The following is a 24,766-nucleotide window of genomic DNA, read 5'->3' as shown; positions in this document are numbered from 1 at the left end:
CTTGCAACTTAAACAAATATAGTACTAGCAACCTAGTAGAGGGCCAAAGCTCTCTTCAGTAGCCAAGTGTCCACACCAACTCCGGTGAGCAGCGCTGATATCAATATATCAGCACAGGTTCAATGCAAGGGCACGTAAACAATTTTCAATGTGTCCAATGTGTGACCCTAAAGCACAAGTCCCACACATTTGAAATTCAATGGTAGTTTATAGCTAGTGAAATTGATGCTGGCGCATTTACTGCCACAAAACTGAATGACAGCAAATGATAGCTTTGTACAGTTTTCCTACAATCTTTCCCCACTAAGCGAAATAGTTGCCAACAGCCCTAATAACCTTCTAGAGGTACTTAATGTTTGACTCTCAAAATAGTTAAATTAAAGTGGTTGTAAACCCTTACACACCAACTTTACCTACAGGTAAGCCTTTTATTTAAGTATAATAGTACTGGAAAGATCTCCTGAACCTGCACATAATCAGCGCATGCACACTAAAGAAATGGCACGATTGTGCCATTTCTATAGGGTCCGTGCCTGTCGGCGAATGCACGGGAGTGACCTCACACAACTCCGGCCAGTCACAAAGCCCGAGTCCACGGGGTGAAGATTGACGAGGCCACCAGCAGGGGACACTGCGGGGGTTTCGTTTGCAGGCACGTGCAACATAATTGGCTACTATGCGATGCATAGTAGCCCATTATGCTTTTACTTTGCAGGGTAATAAAGAGGAAGTAAAGCCCATCAGGGTTACTTCCTCCAACTGCAATGAGAGACTGCATTATAAATAACTGTATGCTCAGCCCTATCAGATATTTTTAGTAGCAATGTTATCTTTACCAGGGATGCCAAATCTCACAAATTCAAGCTGCCGTCAGTCATTCTGACATATAGACAGGGTGGAAAAGACATCCGATTGCAAGCTGTGTCAATGTAGCATATGTTCTTGTGACTTACCTTTCGCAGCTCGACGGTCACTTCATTTCTGTGTCTTCGCATAGTCTAAAAGAAGAGAGAGGGGGGGGGGGAAAGATTAAAAATTAAGCGACTGAACAAAACATTTTGACACAAACTGAATATTTCATATCAGATTACTACATTGAGCGTTATATGTTCCAGGTAGTCAACCCAAGTCTTTTTTTTTTTTTTTTTACTTTTGGCACGCTAGCGGGTACAATCACCAACCTGTTATCATAATCCTTAGCCTATAACAGCAAAAAACCTCAGCATCCAGTGCCCCCTTGTGATAAAGCCATTACACAAGGATCCCTGCTTATCCAACAAGCTCTATTTTTCGTAGTGTTAAATTGAAAAAGGCGAGAGAGACTTAAAGCGGCATTAACCACTTCAATACAGGGCATTTATACTCCTTCCTTAAAAGACCAATTTTTAGCTTTCAGCGCTCTCACTTTGAATGCCAGTTACTCAGTCATGCAACACTGTACCCAAACAAAATTATCATTTTTTTCATACAAATAGAGCTTTCTTTTAGTGGTATTTAATAGAGGTCGACCGATATGGGTTTTTCTCTGGCCAATGCCGATATTTAGAAATCATGGCGGCCAATAGCCGATATATGATGCCGATTTTATTTTTTTCCCTTTTTATTTTTTTTTTAAATCCCCCTTGATCTAACACACCTTTCCCACTGGGGCGTTTTTCAGGCGCTTTTGGGCTAAAAATAGCGCCTGTAAAGTGCCTGCAAAATGGCTCCCCTGCAGTCTGTGTGGAAGCCCCAAGTGCTTTCACACGGAGGCGATGCGCTGGCAGGATCTTAAAAAAAAAAAAGAAGTCCTGCAAGCAGCACGTTTGGAGTGGTGTATACCACTCCTCCACCACTCCTGCCCATTGATATGAATGGGCACCACTGCCGAAGCGCATGCAATGCGATTTGGCAGCAGTGCTTCGTGGGCGCATTTAACCTCTTCCTTGGCCGCTAGCTGGGTTATATGTGCCCCACTAGCAGCCAAATAGCACCGCTAAAATGATGGTAAAGAGCCGCTAAAACTTGCGTTTTACCATCAATGCCTGCTCGCTCCAGTGTGAAAGCAGTCTTCATAAGTGATACAGAAAATTTTACACTTAAACATTTATTAAACAAAACAAACCTCCAATCAGTTTACTTGTATGTATGATTTAGATAAAAAAAAAATATATATATATATATATATATTAAATAAAAACAGGTAGTCAAAACTTTTGGACGAAAAAAAATAAAATGGGCTAACTTTACTGTTTTTATTTTATTTTTTAAATGGTGTATTTTTTTCCCAAAAAAATGCATTTGAAAGACCTCTGTGCAAATGCCGTGTGACATAAAATATTGCAACAACCGCTATTTTATTCCCTAGGATCTCTGCTAAAAAAATATATATACTTTTTGGGGGGTCTAAGTGATTTTCTGGCAGAAAATACAGGATTTTTACTTGTAAGCAACAAGTGTCAGAAAAGATTTAGTCTTTAAATGGTTAAACTGAGAACTTCTACACACAGAGATGACTTCATTCATTCAAGTGTAAACATTGTAACTTTCTGTTCTTTTCTTGGCAGCCTGCCCAGAGAGGAGGAAAGTTTCTATGATGACTCAGGCTCGGTTCACACAGTGGGCAGCGCCGCGACCTGCACACGATCAGCGGCGACTTGCAAAACGACTTCTGTATAGAAGTCAATGCAAGTCGCCCGAAGTCGCCGCAAAAGTAGTAGAGGAACCTTTTTTCTAAGTCGGAGCGACTTGAGTCGCTCCTATTAGAACAGTTCCGTAGTACAGAACAGAGCGCGACTTGTCAGGCGGCGAAGTCACCTAGACAAGTCGCCCCTGTGTGAACCGAGCCTTAGGCAACTTACACTGACTTCTATTACAGAAGTCATTTCAAAGTCCCGCTGTAGTTCTAAATCGTTTTTTTTTTTATCAGCACAATCGGCCGATGCTGATTAATTAAAAAACTGCAAATATCGGCCGATATATCGGTCGACCTTTAGTATTTAATCACTACTGGGTTTTTAATTTTTTGCAACATAAGTGAAAAAAAGAGCGAAAATATATAAAAAAAAATAAAAATAAAAAAAAAATAAAAAGAACACTTTCGTTTTTATGATAAAATTTTGCAAATAATTCATTTTTGTTCATAAATTTGGGCCAACATTTATACGGCTACATCTCTTTGGTAAAAATAAACCAAATTAGTGGATATTATTTAGGGTCCTTTCACACGGGGCGGATCAGTTCTGATCCGCCCCGTGGATGTCCGTTTGCTCAGCGGGGATCACTCCGCCGATCCCCGCTGAGCAGGGAGATGACAGCTCCGTCTCTGCACACTGCGCAGGGACGGACCTGTCACAGCGCCGCTCTCCCCTATGGGAGATCGGATGACGACGGACCGCAGTGCCCGTCGTCATCCGATCCGATCCGTAGACGGATGGAAAAATAGCTTTTTCCTCCGTTACACTTTTTCGGATCGGAGCGGGTCGGATGTCAGCGGACATGTCACCGCTGACATCCGACGCTCCATAGAGCTCTATGGAGCACCCGTTCAGGTCCGCCTGAAAAACTGACAGGCGGGCCTGAACGGGACGTCGGTGTGAAAGAGGCCTTAGTCTCTTTGAAAGTTAGAGTGTCTACAAACTATGGTGCAAATCATTGAAAATTGATCACATCTGATGTACTGACGGCCCATCTCATTTCTTGAGGCTCTGAAATGTCGGGAAAGTACAAATACCCCCCAAATGATCCCTTTCTGAAAAGTAGACAGTCCAAGGTATTTAGTAAGAGGCATGGTGAATTTTTTGAAGTTGTAATTTTTTCCCACAATTCTTGGGAAAAAGAAGAATTTTTTTTTTTTTTTAGTTTACAAAATTGTCATAAGTTATTTCTCATACACAGCATATGCATACTTCCAATTACACCCCAAAATACATTCTGCAACTCTTCCAGAGTATGGCGATGCCACATGTGTGAGACTTTTACACAGGCTGGCCACACAGAGAGGCCCAACATGCAGGGAGCATCGTAAGGGGTTCTAGGAGCATAAACAACACCTCTAATTTCCTAACGACCTATTACATTTGTGAAGGCCCTGGAGCACCAGGACAGTAGAAATACCCACAAAATGACCCCATTTTGGAAAGCAAACACCTCAACGTATATATTCTATGAGGCACAATGAGTCTTTTGAACAGTAAAATTTTTTTCCACAAGTCTTCGGAAAACGTGAAAAGAAAATGAAAACTTTTTTTTTTTTTTTTTTTCCACACAAAGTGGTCAGTGGCACATTCTGTATTAGAATGCCATGTGCAGCCCTACCAAAAACGCTTTTTAGTAGTTGACCCCCTTCACAGGATGGGCTGGATGTATGAAGTGCTCCCTCAAGTGACCAGCCTGGCTCTTTCAAATAATGAGCTCCCTCTGTAGCAGCAGTGCCGGAGAAAATGCACTGCCCATGTGCAGTGTTTGAATGATCACCGCTCGGCTGGTTTAGCTGCAGAGGAGAGTCCATTACTTAGGAGTAGGGATGAGCTCTGGCGTTCTCGCACACTCCACATGCAGAGCCCGCCAGGAAATCGGCACAGCACTAATCACAGGCAGCGAGACATTTCCCGATCTCTGCAGCCTCACATCGGGAAATGTCTCACTGCCTGTGATTAGCACAGAGTCGTGTCGTGCCAATTTCCTGGCGGGCTCTGCACGTGGAGTGTGTGAACCCCCCGGGGCTCAGCCTTACCAAGGAGGTTTTTTTTGACAGTCATAAAAAAACGGAAAGGGAAAGAAGCAATTATATGAACAGCCAAAAGGTGGTATGTAATGTGAATGCACAAATGAAAGTGGGATCGTTAAGAAAATGGCCATTAAAAGATGAGCTAACCCTTCAAGCAGGCCATACATATACAGTATAGATTTTTTAATAAAGTGGTTGTAAACCCTCTCATATACCCAGTGAATTGAACAGCCTCAGGTGATACCAATTCTCCTACACAAGTTTCACTGGTTTCTATGCAGCCTTCTCTACATCCCTTCAAAAGTGCACAATTGCGATAAAATCCTTTGGTATCTGTCAGGAGCAGAGAAAAGGGGGTGGAGAGTTGCAGTACAGCCCTTATTCACTGAGAGCTGATTGGAGGAAAGGGACACCCCCCCCCCACACACACAGCACACACACCAAGGAAGGATACAGAGCTGTGTTCTGAGCTCTCCTCCCCAGTCAGTCACAAATGTATCTTATGTGTCGGGAAAACTCAGAAGTGACTCATGCCGATAAAGTGGGGTACACACTATAGAAAAATCGGGCAAACATTAGATTTTTCTTTAGGTTTTTTGATGCAAAGCGGAACTGATGAAAGAAAATTCATACAAATATTCAATATTCTCGTTCGACAAAGGCTTTTTTTTTTTTGTTTATCATTTCTGATCATGCGCAGTCTTTTGAGATCTTTGTATGAAAATGGTACCCATTAAAAACTAAAATCATTTGTTCCGTTAACGCACAAAGTTTTGGCGTTTGTCCTTTCGGGAATTTTTATACGGAATAGTCTGTCGAAAGTTCTGTACACACTATCCGAAAAAATTATATATATATATATATATATATATATATATATATATATATATATATATATATATATATTACACACAGCTTGAAGCGTGTGTGCATTTTTGTATTCCTTTGTGTGTTTTTATTGAGCAGAAGCTTCTTTTTTTTCCAGTCACAAAGCCTCAACAGAATGTTTTTTGTGCGCATTTTCAAGCTTCTTCATGCTTTTTTTTGGCACTTGGGCATCTTTTCTGCTCGAAAGCTCCTCTCAAAAAACTCCAGTTTCTGCTTATAGGAGCATATGTCTGTAAACTTGTGAAAAAGCAGTAGTAGTGTGCATGGACACATTGGCTAACACGGAGGGGAGTTTCCAGGCAGAAAAAAAAAAGAAGCTCAAAATGCTGTAGGAGCCGCTTCTTTGAGAAGCAGTGTTCATGAGCCCCAAGGAGGGAGAAGTCCAGGCTGGGCTTCTCCTATGGGTCACAGGAGTGCAATTCATTTTGCACTCCTATGACCTGCTTTCAGAGAGTGGTCTGAAGTCAGCTCTCTGCTGATGTCACCAACATCAGTCCAGGCACCACATCATCCTGACTTCAGAAGTCTGGATCTGCCAGGACTGATAGGCGTCTCAGCGAGTCACTGAGATGGCTGCCCCCCCGCCTCTCTATAGCTTAGCACTCCAATAAGTGTGTAAGCAGCTCTCCTCTTAAGGGGAGGAGTTCTTAGTGAAGAGTCGGTGGGGGACAGATGTAGCATCGAGCCAATGCTACATTAATCTTGGCAAGTAAGAATATGGGATAAAAAAATAAATAAAAAATCCCATACTTTTAAGCCTGTGGGCTGTATCTACATAAGAAATCTGACATTCTTCAATGAATCCATTCTAAACATGCCAAAGGTCACTGATCAACTGACAATTTTCTACCCAACCCCTTCAATCTTCTGATTGAAGGTTGTCAAGCCGAGTGGTGCCAGCATAGGCACCTGCAAAACAAATTGCATCCTGTTCAGCCAACATTTTATACCTGTATGGCTGCTTTAGTACCCAGTCACAGATATATCACAGTGAACCGCTAGATCTAACAGAGCAGGTCTGCAAAGCCTGAAAATGTATGCAGAGATAACAGTGTAGATAAAGAGAAAAGCATTTGCAAAAAAGTTCTACTTTTCATAACACCCCAAATACCAACACTTAGGAACAGTGCAGAATGTTACAAGACAATTTGTACAGCTCCAACCTTTTCTCCTGGGGTGTGTCACACCATGCTACCTTGGCTCTGAAGCCCAAACACACACACACACACACACACACACACACACACACACACACACACACACCAAATGGTAGGGAAGGTACAAGCTGTACTATAGGTAGTAAACAACCTTCACATGATTCGAAAGTAAAAGAAAACCACTGGAATGTCAGTTGGAAGAAAAGGGTAACAAAGAATTCTTTTTTTTTTTTTTGCAAATAAACATTAAAAGTGGTTGTAAACACTTACATATACCCAGTGAAGGAAAAAATAAATAAATAAATATGCACCTACAAACATTGTACCGCTTTATAAATTGTAGACTTTGAATGGAAGAAGAGAAAACTGCAGCTACAGTTTGTCTGAGTTCAGAAAATAGGGGGAAAGAACTGAAGTTATACATTGCAGAGCTCAGTGAGGAGGTCTGAGAGCTGATTGGAGGGAAGTGACACACCCCCCTTCACACTTTTCTCTTGGTGTCAGGAAAACCTGTCAGAAGCAGCAGACAGAAATGACACTTAGTGTTCGTAATGGAGACAAAAGTACACAATATAGAGGGATACGTTTTATTCATATTTCACGTCTGAGGTTTGCAAACACTTTAAAATCTACTCATGGGTCAAGTGACAATGTCCAGAAATGCATGCCTGTACTGTCTGCCACTTCTAGTAGCAAAAATGAAGGCAAGTTTACTGAATTGCCTTACTTACAAAACGACACTATTTTGGCCACTAGGTGTAGTAGACAATACAGGCATTAATCTCAGGATGTTTTTTTTTCCCCCCCGCATTCGACTTGCACTTATGCTTTTGATATTCATGCAATATTTTACAAAGATATCCCTTAGTGTAGGCTTTTTAAAACAAACATTCTGTGTGCAACAACCACCCCCCCCCCCCCCCATCTGGAACTCTTCCTCCTGATAGCCTGACACAGCAACAGCCCCATTGGCTCCCGCTGCTATCAATCAATGTCAGTTAGTCAATCAGGAGAGAGAGGGGGTGGGGGTGAACCAAAGCTCCGTGTCTGAATGGATACAGGGAGCTGCAGCTTAACTTGGGAGCCCCAATAGCAAGCTACTTGCTGGAGGGGCACTCAACAGGAGGGAGGGGACAGGATCACAGAAGAAAGACCCAAGGAGGAGGATCCAGGCCACTCTGTGCAAAGCCACTGCAACAGAGCAGGTAAATATAACATGTTTGTTATTTTTTAAAGAAAAAAAAAAAAACAGAAGACTTTACAATCACTTTAAATGAAGGTTCTCCTGTGATATTGTTTTGTTTTAATTATCCTGTGGCTTGGTATCAAAGTTGCTCTTCTACCAAGATAGCCACCTTCATAAGAACAGAGTAGCACAAGGCATGGTAAGTTAGTAATGGAAAAGGATCATTTGCAGGTAGAACACAGACAATAGTGGTGGCTACTGCTACTGCTGTGTCTGATTTCAGTTCCATCACCATTCCTACATGCTTGCTCCAGATGACCGAGTATCAGGATAACAGACCCAGAGCCTGGAGTCTATGAAAACAAGTCGACAATGGCAGTTCCCATATTTCTCCCCTCATAGCACACGTGCCCCCCCCCCCCCAAACTGCTTTTGGATGTACTGTGCCTTTAAATTCATAACTCATTCTACACCATGGGATGTCCTTTGAGAAACAGATGACATTTAAATGAACAAAAATAGCTTTTGCTCACAGAATGATCACAGCACTTTATGCCGACTATGCCAGGTCATAATGTATTTCTGAAGCAAGACTGGCTTTTAAAATCTTCAAATATAACATGTCGTTATGACAAGAGATTAAAAGGAAATTAGCACCTTATTAGCAGATGTGTTTAATAAACAGTGAGGGTTGTCCTGTGGGCTGATCACAGGCCTCAAAACACTCTTATGGCATGCAGCCTGACAGCTTCTGCTGCAGGGGTTTCTGAATAGGATCAGTATGGAAGAACACGCTGATCTTTGGCACTACAGGAATTCCAAATGCAGTCCGCTTCGGATGCATTTCCTGTTTTCGCACAGCTTCAAATCGCACTATATTCTCAATGTATAATACAACAAAAATATCATTTTCCCAAAGCGCTTTGTCCACTTGGAACTTGGTTCCACATATGTAAGGCCTGTACACTGCTGCTGGTAAACAGATGCTTAGGAGTAGTTTGGCATTTTTTTCAACTGCTCCTGAACCCTCCTTTATGTTATCTTCTCAGTACACAGGTTTGTTTATAGTAGTTTCTAGGCAGTTGTGTTTAGAGGAATTTCAAATGCCAAAAATGGCCAAAAGTGACTAGCCACTGCAACTCTCGTTTAGCCATGTTTCGTTTACAGGCATATTTCATTTTTGGCCATTTTGAAGAAAAAAAATTTTTTCTTCAAATGCTTCTAGATGTGGCTAAACTGACATTTTTAGATGCTGGTTTCTAGCTGTCAAGTTAAATCTTTCAGGAGAGGTAACATCCCGTGTACATGAAGCCTACATGTGACCCTAGCAATACCCTACAGAGGTGAATGGCAAGACCTGATATACTAAGGAATGTCTGCCAGCACAGGTTAAATCTAAACATGCCAGGAAACCCTCTAAAGTGCATTTCTACTCTTGTAGCCAAACTGGGATATCACCGACTTTATATCTGTGTCCTCATTCATATACCTCAAAAAAAATAAAAATAAAATGATTGCAACTTAAGGGCTTTAAAAGCACCCACACGCATGTGCCCTGGTATGAGATTGTGTGTCAGTGCTAGGTTGGTCAATGTGTGTCAGAGTGCAACATGTGTAGATATACAGAGACAAATAAGTAGCGATAAATGCAGTGCTCTAAACAAATAATTTTATACATTTATACATCTCAAATAAGCATTGAGTTAAAAGGGAATATTAGCAATCAATACTGTGAACAATACTGAAGTGACGTGGTATTACACTGGATACACGGTACCCAAAAAAAAAAAAAAAAAAAAAAAAAAAAAAAAAAAAAGTCCTTTTGGCCCGGTTCACACCTATGCATTTTTTTTTTGCGTGTTTTCAGTTTTGCAGAAACACACTACAGTCCATTTAACATGGTTACCTATGGGTCATGTTCACATCTGTGCATTTTTTTAGAAAGAGCCAGGGACATTTTTTGGGGGGTTTTGGTTCCAGAGACTTCAATGGATCAAAAAACATTTAAAGGGGTTGTAAAGGTAAAATGTTTTTTCACCTTAATGCATTCTATGCATTAAGGTGAAAAAACATCTGACAGTCCCGGCGCCCCCAGCCCCCGTTTTATTTACCTCACCCCTCGAAGCTCCCGCGCTCGTCCGACGTCCTTTCCACCGTTCAGCCTGGCTGCTGATTGGCTGGAGTGGATGGATGGAAAGCAGCGCAGCCATTGGCTTGTGCTGCTGTCAATCACATCCACTGACGCAGAGCGCCGGGGGGCGGGGCCGTGTGATACAGCGAGCGGCCATAGCCGCTGGCTGTATCACGGGAGCGCGCCCGCAGATGCTTCTCACCATGCGAGGGAGCTCGCATGAACGTGAGAAGCACCTGCAGGAGGAAGCCGAGACAGCCGCCGAGGGACCCCAGAAGAGCAGGTTCCGGGCCACTCTGTGCAAAACGAGCTGCACAGTGGAGGCAAGTAGAACATTTTTATTTATTTTTTTAAATAACAAACATTCACTTTACATTCTTTTTAAAAATGTAAAATGGACCTGGAATGTGCAAACTGCAATGGTGTGAACCAGGCCTTAAAGCATTAATAGTAAAGTTCATATAAAAACAAAAAAGTAATCAACTATGTGGGAAACTCCACCTTGGTGTTCTTGCCTCAAAACAGAGTCCAAACTCACCAGAACCAATAGCTGTCTAACATATAGAACAGCAAATCTTGTTCATTACTCTGTTCCTTCTTCACAAGTGATGCATGCAGCATTCACTGGATATGAATATTCCTCTGATATTGTACATGGATAGCAAAGAGAAAACTCACTCGCATCCATCTTAAACAGTGAATCACCAATGCCAATGAAAAAAGGCTTAGGTGGTCCGTTATGTTTTGGGTCACCCTGCCAAGCTCAAAAGCTGCTGCTGTGTTTTTTCAAGCTAGTGTGCATGGAGCTTAAAACATTTCCAGAAATATTGCACTGAGCTGCAAAAATTATGTAGAGACGTACAATGCTTATCAACTGACTGTCAGCTGGAGCCTCAATCAAAATCTTAAACCACCGAGGGCTGCAAAGAAGGAGGCGTGTGAGGGTTGCAGGAGGCCCACAAAACACGGTTTGACATGCCTGCTTTTAAAAATCCATCTACTGAAAACTGATATTCAGATTCGGAGAGATGCTAGCAGACAATCTCCCACAAGCTTCTCATGGGGCCTCTAACAGGGAAGACAGGAACTCTAGATGAAATAGCTCACCCCCAGAAGGTCCCAGCAGATGTAAAATTGAGTGGGTGCCTGTACATAGCCTACACCAGTTTTAATGAGCTTTAAAAATAAACCAATGATGAGAGAAAGACTGGCTATAACCATCCGGTTAGTGCTATTTAGCAAACTATTTAGCTGAACAAAAACAACAGTTTAGAACCAGTGTTCCCCTTGCTTTGTGTGTTGCATCAGAAGCTGGGATCCCCATGTATAACCTTTAGCATACTAGATATATGGCTCCAGAAGTACATTGTTTGAGATAATCATACCGGTGATGTACTGGTGTTTCGAGCATATATCCAAATGAAACAAAAGAACAGGCCCTGTAATGCATATCAAAAATACACTAATGCATGAATGAGTTTTGGGAGGGGTGGGGGGAACGGACTCTTGTCAGAACACAAAGGCACAGTAGGGGAGATTGCTGCACCAACATGGCTTGTGTTGGTACGGTGATCTGTCAGTTATTTTTCCGTTCAGCTTGCTGGGTGTGACCGCTGGGGAGTGTGTGTAAACTAGCTTTACAGGATTGGACATGCCAACATGTTTGCATGTAGGGGACTTACTGTAGTACAATGCATTATACCATTAAGCTTCATATTTAAAATAGTTAAACCTAATTTTAGATTTACCTGAGCACTGTGGAAAGAATTTGTTGCCTTCAGGCAAGTGTAAGCAGGGAAGGTCCAAAAGAGGAAGATGAGGGAGGAGGACAAGGCCCCTTATTCATGTGCATTGGCAAGCAAATAAACTCACCATATTTGTTGCAAAATCCAGAAGAATTTTTTATTTTTTTTGCAAGGCATTGTACAGCCTACCCGGGAATCAACTCCGTTAAAGAGGAAGTAAACCCCCTATAAAAAAAACCTGCAAGACATTCATTATAAATTACTTACCTGAGATCGAAGCCCCTGAAGCGACCCTCGTTCCCCCCCTCTCAGTCGCCATATCTCCCGAAGTGACTTCCGGGTATCGCGGCTCCAACGCTGCGATTGGCCGGTGCCGCAGTAACGTCACTCCCACTAACAGCGCGATCGTCGTTAGAAATGACACACAGCGGTCCCTGTCTTTTGCAAATATGTCCTAAACCATGTAGGTTTAGGAGATATTTCTTGCACCTACAGGTAAACCTTAATCTAGGCTTACCTGTTGGTAAAAGTGGTCTCTAAGGGTTTACAACCACTTTAAAGAGGGATTCCACCTACAAAAAAATAAATAAAAAATAAATATTAAAAGCCAGAAGCTATAAATAGTACAGCTGCTGACTTAATAAACGGACACTCACCTGTCCCAAGGTCCAGCGATGTCAGCAGCCAAGACCGATCGATCGGCTCTCGGCTGCTGCCGCCATTCTCGGTTAGGGAATCAGGAAGAGAAGCGTTGCGGCTTCACTTCCGGTTCCCTACTGCGCATGCATGAGTCGCCCAGCGCACTAGGAATGGTCCGCGCTGTCACTGGGACCCGTGTGTGTCACTCATTAAAATAAGAAGAAAAAAGAGGTTTAACCGTAAACTACGTAGAGGGTACTTTACTGCAAGAGCGGCAAGGATGTGGAATTTCCTCCCATAGGCGGTGGTTTCGGCGGGGGCTTCAATAGTTTAAAAAAAAAAAACTATTAGATAAGCACATGAACGACCGCAACATACAGGGATATACTGACATATAAATCACAAACACACACACACAGGTTGGACTTGTGTCTTTTTTCACCCTCACCTACTATGTAACACATTTGTGGATGGTACACCTAGCAAGAGGAAGCATTTTATTTTTGCACCTAACAGTATGCAATCCAGAATAGAAGTGCACAGTTCACTGTCTGGGCTATAAATAGGCAATCATATCACTTTTCCTCCATGTACCAACGTCATGAGGTTGAGAAGTTACTTTAATTACTTAGACAGACATGGGCCAAATCATCTAAACCGAGATGAGAAAGATTTCCTTTGTGGCATGATGTAAACAAATCCATTCATTACCATTTTGTAAATAAAAAATAAAAATAAAGTAATTTTGAGCCCAAGTTCACAAAGGAGCGATGCAGGAAACCTCCCTTCAGGACGTGTTACAGCAGCTATGGGCCCCTGATCCGACTGTGGTTTGGGCTTTTACTATGGTTTTGTTCCCCACATCTCCGGCATCTCTCTCCCCCCAGCCTACAGAGTTCGAACCATCCACTGGACCCCCTTCCCCAGTCCAGCTGTACCAGATTGTTGGGCTACACAGCTTTTGATTGGTCAGCACCGTCCGTGCGATGACCACTTAGAATCCCTGTAGTCCATACTGCAAGGAGAGAAAGCCACTGGGATTCCAGACCCCAGAACGTGAAGCAGCTTTTTGGCATCTGACTGCATGGGGGGGGGGGGGGGTTCCACTGGAGGCCATGCAGGGAGGTTTCCCATCTCTGAGAACTTGACAGAAGTTATCAGGCTGATAAAGCTATGGAGCAGCAGAAAGCCACGGCACTCAGTGCTGTGGAGAGATATAAGAAAACACTACAAATGTGTGCTCAAAATTCCATAAAATCCTATTACATCCACTTTAAAGCGGTAGTAAACCCGCTGACTTTTTTTTCTGACCTGCAAGGGAAAAGTCATAATGAGCTAGTATGCGGTGCATACTAGCTCATTATGAAATACTTACCGTAGAACGAGGCCCCGACAATCCACGCGAGGGAGCCGACATGTTCGCTCGGCGTGTCTTCCGGGTATCCGGCGCTGTGAGTGGCCGGAGCCGCGATATCATCACAGGCACGCAGAAGATTTTTCCGGCAGGGTCTGCCGGAATTTCAGCCGAGAATCCCGTGTGCATGCACCGCTGCAGTCAGCAGCGCACTGCGAGGGGAATATCTCCTAAACCATACAGGTTTAGGAGATTTTTTTTACCTACAGGTAAGACATATTAAAAAAAAAAAAAAAAAAAAGGACTATACAACCACTTTAATCCAAGAAGAAGAAACAAAAAAAAACCCACATACCCCATACATGCAGCATTTTCGGTAAAATAGCACATCACAATACGTTAAAAAAAAGTGTGCTGTAGCACAGCTGTATTGGCAGCTAATGTACGAGTGAATTGGGATGCAAGTCTAAATGACTGGCAATACATTCTGTACATATACAAAAACATTCTACCTTGGCTTCACAAAATTAGAAGCTTATTGAACGATTACTCTCCAAACTAGCATGAGTCACATGAGACCATATTGTGGTCATGCTGACTCTGCTGTGACCTCAGTTTTTTTTCTCTTAACGGGATGTGTCAAATCCAAGTGAAGTCATGCTATAGATCTGCATTAGCAAATGAAAGCATTAGGTAGCATATAGCTAATTAGATATTTCTTTGCTAGGAAGTATTGTAATCTGGGACATTAGTTAATTGCCTGTGTAGATTTGAAATTTTATGGAGTCAGCAGAAGCAGGATATAATGGAGAAGGCCAGGAAGCCGAAAAATAAACTGCACACTCAGACTACAGGACTGTAAAAGGGACGAGGATTAGGATTTTATTTGGAATTGTTCAGAAAGATTTCATTCAGTTTTATTATGTGCAGGTTTAGCAGCAATTCCTTATTCAGCATTCCAATACAAACCCTGCACAGAAGCATAAACAAATCATAGAAAGAGGACCCGTCATTAACCCCATGATGATGGCATTGTCCGATTCTTGTAATAACATTCGATCTAGTCAAGAAAACTTTCCACATTCTAAAGCTGGCTAACACATAGCTGATTTCATTCATCCAAATTAAGTTATGACAGCAGGATCTGTCACTGTTAGAATAATCTGATCAGCAACTGCAGAGCAACAAAAATATTCCAGCATGTCTCTTCAACAGAAAACAGTCGATCGACTTCTGTCAAGCAGAAAGGGTAACCCACACACAGATTCCAATTTTGCTGGTCCCTGCTGAGCAGTCCAAATTTCAATCTATAACCAGCTTAAAGTATATATGTGAACCCTAGTCTTGTAAAATAACCCAGTTTAAAATGGAAATGAAGACATTTGTGCAAATACACAAAAAATATAATATTTACACACACAAACTTGTGCTCAGAAGTTTACATACCCTTGCAGGATTAAGGATTTCTTGGCCATTTTTCGGAGAATATGAATGATAAAAACTTTTCACTCATGGTTAGCGTTTGGCTGAAGCCATTATCAACTGTGTTTGCTCTTTAAATCATAATCAGAACAGAAACTACCCAAATGACAATGATCAAAAAAAAGTTTACGTATCCCAGTTTTTGTGGTATCTTCTCAGATGGTAAAGCTGCCCATTCTTCTTGGCAAAACTGCCTCCAGTTCCTGTAAATTCTTGGGTTGTCTTGCATGAACTGCACGTTTGAGATCTCCCCAGAGGGGCTCAATGATATTGAGGTCAGGAGACAGATGGCCACTCCAGATCCTTCACTTTATTCTGCTGTAGCCAATGACAGGTCGGCTTGGCCTTGTGGTTTGGATCATTGTCCTGTTGGAATGTCCAAGTACGTCCCATGCACAGCTTCCTGGCTGATCAATGCAAATGCTCTTCCAGTATTTGATAACAGAGCATTCATCTTGCCAACAATTTTGACCAAATTTTCTGTGCCTTTGTAGCTCACACATCCCCAAAAGATCAGCAATCCACCTCCGTGTTTCACAGTAGGAATGGTACCTTTCATCATAGGTCTTGTTGACTCCTCTCCAAACGTAGAGTTTATGGTTGTGGCCAAAAAGCTAAATTTTGGTCTCATCACTCCAAATGACTTTGAGCCAAAAGGTTTGAGGCTTGTCTCTGTGCTGTTTGGCGTATTGTAAGCAGGATACTTTGTGGCATTTGCATAGTAATGGCTTTCTTCTGGTGACTCGACCATGCAGCCCATCTTTCTTCAAGTGCCTCCTTATTGTGCATCTTGAAACAGCCACACCACATGTTTTCAGAGAGTCCTCTATTTTACCTGAAGTTATTTGTGGGTTTTTCTTTGCATCCCAAGCAATTTTCCTGGCTGAAATTTCAGTTGGTCTACCTGACCGTGGTTTGGTTTCCACAGAACCCCTAATTTTCCACTTCTTGATTAGAGTTTGAACACTGCTGGTTTGCATTCTGTATTCTTTGGATATCTTTATATATCCCTTTCCTGTTTTATACAGGTCAACGCCCTTTTCTCGCAGATCCTTTGACAATTCTTTTGCTTTCCCCATGACTCAGAATCCAGAAATGTCAGTGCAGCACTGGATGAAAGATGCAAGGGTCTGTCAGAAGTCCAGAAACTAATTGACCTTTTATACACACATGCTATTACAAGTGAACAGATCACAGGTGAGGATGGTTACCTTTAATAGCAATTCAAACCCCTTTGTGTCAACGTGTGCGTGCATGTTATCAGGCCAAAATCACTAGGGTATGTAAAATTTTGATCAGGGCCATTTGGGTAGTTTTTGTTGTGATGATTTAAAAAAAAAAAAAAAAAAAAAAAAAAGTGTAAACACAGTTTATTGATCATAAATGACTTCAGCCAAACTAACCATGGAGTGAAAAAATGTGTGTCATTCATATTCTCCAAAAAATGGCCAAGAAATCAAATTCTGCCAGGGTATGTAAACTTATGAAAATTATATCAAATATACACACGCATATGCAATTATGTAATCTTCTCAAATAGGGCTTGGAGAGGTGAGGGATGGAGAAACAGCATTAAACTGATCTTCCCAGTGCATGGCTGTGCAGTGGGGCATGTTAGAAGAAGTCTGATCATTGAAGGACAGGCTCTCAGCAGAACCAGAAAATTGACTCCACTGGGATGGATGTGCTTGCATGGTCAATTTGAAATAGGAAAGCATGGGGAGCGATAGGATTACCAGGGTATTTCACACAAAAGGAAACAATACAAAAGAACAGGATACTATTAACTACTATCAGGGATATGACATGTTGGGTAATTTTTTTGTTTTTAAAAGGGGGAAGGAAACACTTTACCCACAGCTAAGCTTATAATAAAGCTTACCGTATATACTCGAGTATAAGCCGAGATTTTCAGCCCCTTTTTTTAGGCTGAAAGTGCCCCCCCCTCGGCTTATACTCGAGTCACGCAGATCAGGTAGGCAGACGGCGACCATTCCACTATTCAAAAGCCACGCCTCCCTGTCTGTGATAGGCGGAACACTCAATTTCCCAGCAGTCAGTGTTCCGCCTATCACGGACATCCGCTCATTCTCATACTACGGACGAGGATGAGAGGATGTCCGTGATAGGCGGAACACTGACTGCTGGGAAATCGAGTGTTCCGCCTATCACAGACAGAGAGGCGCGGCTTTTGAACAGTGGAATGGCCGCCGTCTGTCAGACGAGGAGGAGAGGTGCGGCATGGCACACAGAGGCTGCAGAAGGCAAAGAGACAGGTAGGCATGGACGGGACACAGGCATGGACGGGACACAGGCATGGACGGGACACAGGCATGGACGGGACACAGGCATGGACGGGACACAGGCAGGTATGCAGCTGCAGATGGGCATTGTTGACCCTCTTTTCCACTCTTAAGCTGTAACAGTAGCTGCTGCATGTCTCACCCTCAGCTTATACACGAGTCAATAAGTTTTCCCAGTTTTTTTTTGTGGTAAATTAGGGGCCTCGGCTTATATTCGGATCGACCTATACTCGAGTATATACGGTACATGTAGGCTAAATTAATATCTCCTTGTACCGGCTACATCACCGATGCAAGTGCTCTGAAGAAACAGCATATCCACGCCATTCTTCCGAGCTGCAGTTATGACTCCCGCGCACAGGAGTGATGTCATCACGGCTCGGCCATTCAAATGGCCAGTGTGCAAATCCAGAAGGAAGACCGGGTGAAGATGGAAGCTCTGTCAGTGGTGACCGCTCACTGCTTCAGGGCTAAAATTTCAAGGCAAGTTTTCCATAATGTGTTAGTATGCGATGCATACTAGTACATTATGGCTTTACCTTGCAGGGAGAACGTTGTTGCTTTTTTGAGCTGGTTTTAAAAGCGGAAGTACAGGGTAAAAAAAAAAAAAAAAAAAAAAAAAAAAGAAATTTTTTTTTAAAATAAACCCCCCACACACACCCGATTTGAACTTAGCAGTTCTCTGCCATACCAGCCACGCACAGCCCCCTTCAAAACAGGAGGTATTTACACAATTCTCATCTTGCCCCATGCCCCTTCAGTCGGCTATGTATACAATTCTCTGCTCCACCACAGCAATATACAGTTATGTACCAAATTAATTAATCGGCTACTGGCTGTTCTAATCATGATGTGAAAGAAGCCCCATTGTACATTTTCAGAGGCATATGGGACCCCCAAATGACTGATTAGCATGCTCTGGTGTTTAACCACTTGACCATTTAAACACCCTTAATAACCAGACCAATTTTCAGCTTTAGTTGCTCTCACATTTTGAATGACAGTTACTCAGTCGTGCAATACTGTACCCATAAGACATTTGTCTTTTTTCACACAAATAGAGCTTTTTGGTGGCATTTAATCACCGCTGGGTTATTTTTTGTGCTATAAAAGAAAAAAAAGACAGAAAATTCTGTAAAGTAGAGTTTTTCTTTGTTTCCGTTATAAAATTTAGCAGATTAGTAATTTTTCTTCATAAATTTTGGCCAAAATTTATACCACCATATATCTTTGGTAAAAATAAGTACAAATTGGTGGATATTATTTGGTCTTTGTGAAAGTTATAGAGTCCACAAGCTATGGTGCCAACATCTGAAAATTGATCACACCTGAAGTACTGAGGGCCTATTTCAAGTCTTGAGACCCTAACATGCCAGAAAAGTACAAATACCCCCCAAATGACCCCTTTTTGGAAAGAAGACATTCCAAGGTATTTAGTAAGAGACATGAGTGTTTTGAAGTTGTCATTTTTTTCCCCACAATTCTTTGCAAAAATCAAGATTAACTTTTTTCCCCCCACAAAATTGTAATATTATCAGGTTATTTCTCACACACAGCATATGCATACTACAAATTACACCCCAAAACACATTCTGCTATTACTCCCGAGTATGGCAATACCACATGTGTGAAACTTTTACACAGCGTGGCCACATACAGAGGCCCAACATGCAGGGAGCACCATCAGGCGTTCTGGAGCACCCAGGCCAATTCTGACATTTCTCTCCTACATGTAAAAATCATCATTTATTTGCTAGAAAATTACATAGAACCCCAAAACATTATATATGTTTTTTTAGCAAACACCCTGGAGAATACAATGGTGGTCGTTGCAACTTTTTATCTCACACGTATTTGCGCAGCAATTTTTCGAACCCTTTTATTTTTCTTCAAAAAAACTAGTTTTGTGCTAAAAAAAAAAAACAAAAAAAAAAAAAAAACAGTAAAGTTAGCCCAATTTTTGCATAATGTGAAAGATGAAGTTACGCAAAGTAAATAGATACCCAACATCTCACTCTTCAAAATTGCACACACTCATGAAATGGCACCAAACGTCGCTACTTAAAAATCCCCATAGGTGACGTTTTAAAAATTTATTGGCTACATGTTTTCAGTTACAGAGGTCTAGGGCTAGAATTATTGCTCTCGCTCTAACATTCACTTCTGCGTGCGAGCACATGGGGACAATTTTTTTTTCAATTTTTCATTTTACTTTAGTTTGACATTTTTCCCCAAAAATAAAAAATTTTGATCACTTTTATTCCTATTACAAGGAATGTAAACATCCCTTGTAATAGGAATATGGCATGACAGGTCCTCTTTACAGTGAGATGTGGGGTCAATAAGACCCCACATCTCACCTCTAAACTGGGAAGCCTGAAAAAAAAAAAAAAATTCTGGCTTTGATTGTATTGGCGAGTCGGTAGAAGTACCGGAGGGTGCATCTATGGCTGGGTATTGCAGGGTATCTCCGAGTATTGAGAGGTTAAATTCAGTGAGCAGCGATGTGGCCACTGCAGATGCAGCCCACAGCGCTGCCGACACCGATCTCTTCCCCCCTCCGCTGTACCTATCGGTACAGAGAGGGGGGAGGGAGGGAGGGAGGAACCGGCGTCATAATATGACGCCGGTTTGTTTACAAGTGATCACTCTGTCATTTGATGGAGTGATCGCGTGGTAAACGGCCGTGATGAGCGGCCGTTTACCGTGAGGCGCCGGGTCTTGCGGACACAGTGGTCATGGATGCTCTCGAGTGAGCTCCCCAGGGGGCGCACGAGAGCGGAATTCTGGGAAGATGTCATGACGGCCTCTCAGAGTTAAACAACCGCCCTGTAGCCGTCATTCGGCTATGGGCCGGTTGTTAAGTGGTTAATATACCTACTATAAAGTCAGATCTAGCAAGTGCGATTTTAGCGGATCAAAAAAAAAAAAAATTCACCAGTATAGAGACATTTTCACAATTGGTCTAGTGCTAGAATCCCATGATGATAACCCACATGCGGGACGATCACTGTTCGCATGCAAGTTCAACGCATGCATTCGCCATTGCACATGAGCAAAATTTTTCTCTTTTTTTATACTGGTGATTTATTTTTTATCCCCTGGGATAGCAATAGGTACTCTTTAAGAGAAATCCCTGCTCTGCCCTTAAAAGCATTTGATCACACCAAGATCAGTGAGAACAAATGCTTTTCATCATTAAAAAGCACGTGGTGTTCACATCCAGGGGAAACCAGCATGCTCATTGCTTCCAGTTTCCTATATCAGAGGCGGACAGAGCCAATCCGGTCTCTGTCTGCCTCTACGATTAGCCGGCTGTCGATAGGGCGGAGGACGGATTAAAAAAAAAAAAAAAAAAAAAAAAACACACAACACACACACACACACACCTGGGATGATGCCTGCAAGCATTCCCCCAGTATAACCACTTGATGTCCAGTTACATTGCATGGTTTGACCATGAAGCGATTAGTGAGTAGCAAATCAAAGCATTGAAAAGGAGGAATGAAACCAAGTAAACAGTGTGGCAATCGAAAATAATCATACATACCCACCTCCCTGATGCAGCATTGGTGTGATGCTGCATCTGTCCCCCGCTGGCTCTAAGCCTGAGAACAGAGTGATCATATGACCGATAATCGCTCAGTTCTTGGTGTTCCCGGAGTAGAAAGCAGTGTCCGTCACCTCCCTCTGCTCTGCCTCTCCAGTGCCCTCTGGAACACGGGGCTGGAGAGGGGGCAGAAGCGGCATGCTGAAAAATAGAAGGAGCCGGGCCAAAAGTTGTCAGCCAAATACCAGAGCAGTGGATGCAGGTGATATTTTGACAGCAGATTGTAAGAACACAACAGCCGCAGTAGGAAATGTATCCATAGAAACGTGACGCAGACAAAAGATCAAGTGGTCCATGGAGTCTGCCCTTTTATTTTTTTTCAAAATTCTTCTATATGTTTTTGCATTTCAAGTATAGATATATTTTTGTCTCAAGCATGATTGAAGGGAAGGAATCTGAATGAAAATCTGTGTATATGGCCAGCTTTAGTGCAAGGAATCAACTGCCCAAAGAAACACATTAAAATTTTAACCAGAATGGGGGCATGCAGTGCATGACGCATGGCAAGATAAATGCAGATTACATTCTACACACTCTACAGTTCTAGCCCCCCACATTTATGCAGTTTGTCACACCCTGACCCCAACGCACACACACACACACACAAAGTGATGCAGAAAAAAAAAAAACCAACTGGTCTATGGAGCCTAATTTTCTTTTCTTTCCCCTGCATCATACAACTGGATGTGATGAGTCACATGATGTACAAACATTGGGTGTGAGTGGGGGATATTAGGAGTACAGTATCCTAGTCACAGGAGACCTTTTCCAGTTGCCATGGTAAAGCTGAAACCAGGATATGTCCAGCACATTACATGCCACTCCTCAATTGTTCAAATAGTTACTCTTGTCCGTGTTCATACATGTAGGTCATGCTCAACCCATTCCCAAATTAATTTATTATATATATATATATATATATATATATATATATATATATATATATATATATATATATATATATATATATATATATATATATATATATATATATATATATATACACATACACATACTCATCTCTTCATTTACAGCTTTTGCTCTCTTGAGCACAAGGACTCCAGTGGGATGGGCTGGTATTCCTCTTCGATATACAGTTGTGCTCATATGTTTACATACCCTGACAGAATTTATGATTCCTTAGTCATTTTTCTGAGACTATGAATAAACTTATCACTCATGGTTAGTGCTTACCTGAAGTCATTATCAATCAACTGTTTACACTCTTTAACAGATTGCCGCCCGTCATATGATGGCCAGGCAGAGCGGCTCTCGTTCTAAGAGGGCATCATGACATCCCTCCATTCAAACAGGGAAAGCACGCAATCATGCATGTGCATCCCTGTTCCTTTAGTGGCAGCGTGTCATGGAGACACCACTCGCCACCGAGGGGGGGGGGGGGGTTGAACAGTCATTGGTCATGGCTATTTACCACGTGATCGGCCGTGATGAAGTCACGGCTGATCACAGATGGTTCCGCCCCACCGTGCATGCACGCGGTTGGTGGCATGTTCACGGGAACACTGTCACCAATGTTGGTAAACAGCCATTGGCCGGCAGCTGTTTACCCCGTGATCGGCTGTGATCCTTTCACACCCGACCACCAAATGTCAACAAACTGTGGTAAGGAGAGGTTACCTGGTTCTCCTCCTCACACACCGATCATGTGCGAGGAGGAGATTGCGGTAACATCCCATTACCGCTTACAGTGTACACCAATCACACTGATTGCGCAACCCCCCCCCCAATAAAGAGGACCTGTCATCAGCCCAACAGAGTAACAGAGTACCTGTCACCAGCCCATGCCTCACAGAATATACGTTGGGGTGTTTGCTTTTCAACATGGGGTAATTTTGTGGCCAATTCCACTGTCCTGGTGGTCCAGGACCTTCAGCAATGAAATTAGATGTTTAATTTATGCTCCTTGAACTACTGTGTAAAAATCTCACATGTGGCATCGCCAATCTCGGGAAGAGTAGCAGAATGTATTTTGGGGTGTAATTTGTTGTATACATGTGCTGTGTGTGAGAGAGACATAACCCAATATGACAATTCTGTAAAAAAAAAAATTAAAAAATATTTTGCAAAGAATTTTGGGGGAAAAAAAATGGCAAAAAAAATAACACTCACCATGCTACTTAACCACTTCCCACACAGCCAATGTATATAAACGGCCGGGTGGGAGCCTCCTCCTGACTGGACATTCAGGAACGTCCTTCAGAAGGAGGGGGGGGGGGGATCACGTGCGCGCATGCGCACGCAGCGGCGCAATCCCGATGCACTCGTGTCACCCAGACACTGCGCATCTGGGATCGGCAGGAGGGCTGTGATTGGCCCTCCTGATCACATGACGGCCATGTCCAATCACGGCCGTCATGTGATGTAAACAGCCGGTTGCTAGGCAATCGGCTCTCCTCACACGCAAGTCGTCGCTGAGGAGAGCAGATCGCTGCAGCTGGCTGCTGATCAGTGAGTATGAGCTGTTTTTACAGCTTTTTGCTCACTGATCACTAGTCTAGTGTAAACACACAGTGTAAACACACGTCACCACACATGTCCCCAAAAAATAAAAACACATGTCCCCCACATATGTCCGACTAAAATCACATGTTCCAATGATAATCTGCACACATCTGTACATGATCATTTGCGTACATATGTCCGTGATCACACAAACCAATTATTATACACTTAACGGAATTTTTTTTACCAAAAACATGTAGCAGAATACATTTTGGCTTAAATTTATGACAAAATTAGATTTTATTGGATTTCTTTAAAATAGAAAAATATTTTTTCCCCAAATTTCCACTTTTTTTGCGCTTATATCACAAAAAATAAAAAATAAACAGTCGTGAATAAATACCACCAAAATAAAGCTCTATTTGTGTGAACCAAATGATAAAAAATGTAATTTGGGTACAGCGTAGCATGACCGCGCAATTGTCATTGAAAGTGCGAGAGCGATGAAAGCTGAAAATTGGGCTGGGAAGGAAGGGGGCGAAAGTGCCCAGTATTGTAGTGGTTAAATACCTTGGAATGTCTACTTTCCAAAAAGGAAACATATGGGGGGGTATTTGTACTTTCCTGACTTGTTAGTGTCTCAAGACATGAGTCACTTGATGTACTGAATTCTTTCTAAATAGTGGCTGACATTGTTACATCATGTGAGCAATGCTGTCCTATCAGAGAAGGTGTTATTACTGATTGTATAATCCAATGTGTCATTGGAACTGCAATTTATTCAGTAGTCTATATATTTGTGTGCAATACAGGGGAACAGAGACCCCTCTTGAAGTCACATGGGACAAAACGCATAGGGCGTGCTAGTCATGTTCCCTGTATTGCTCTTTTTTTTACGTGATCACGTTTTTATTTAAAAATATATTTTATATCCTGTGTTCGCTGATTTTATGCCAATAAACAGCCATCCAATATTTTTCATCTACACTATGGGAAGCTGTTCTTTTTTGTTCCTTATGTGATCCTCTGTACAAGTTCGGATTTATCTACCATCCTCGGTTTTTGTTGGAGTTGAGTTTTTCCGTCCATTCCATCGGGAC

At 42.3% G+C, this 24,766-nt stretch overlaps 1 protein-coding gene across 2 annotated transcripts in view; it reads right to left on the bottom strand.

Annotated features, from left to right (window-relative positions):
- Positions 1-24,766, bottom strand: part of KPNA3 (karyopherin subunit alpha 3) — an 84,943-nt gene that overhangs the window by 44,431 nt on the left and 15,746 nt on the right. For both annotated transcript variants that reach the window (XM_077484284.1, XM_077484285.1), the window contains exon 2: positions 954-998. In XM_077484284.1, coding sequence (XP_077340410.1) covers positions 954-998 — 45 coding nt within the window. The remainder of the gene's footprint in view (positions 1-953; positions 999-24,766) is intronic.

Source organism: Lithobates pipiens, unplaced genomic scaffold (assembly GCF_037356315.1).
Source record: "Lithobates pipiens isolate NorthernLeopardFrog02 unplaced genomic scaffold, aLitPip1_a1.2 Scaffold_16, whole genome shotgun sequence".
Lineage (NCBI taxonomy): Eukaryota > Metazoa > Chordata > Amphibia > Anura > Ranidae > Lithobates > Lithobates pipiens.
The sequence above is the reverse complement of the archived record's forward strand: the minus strand, read 5'-3'. Positions and strand labels throughout refer to the sequence as shown.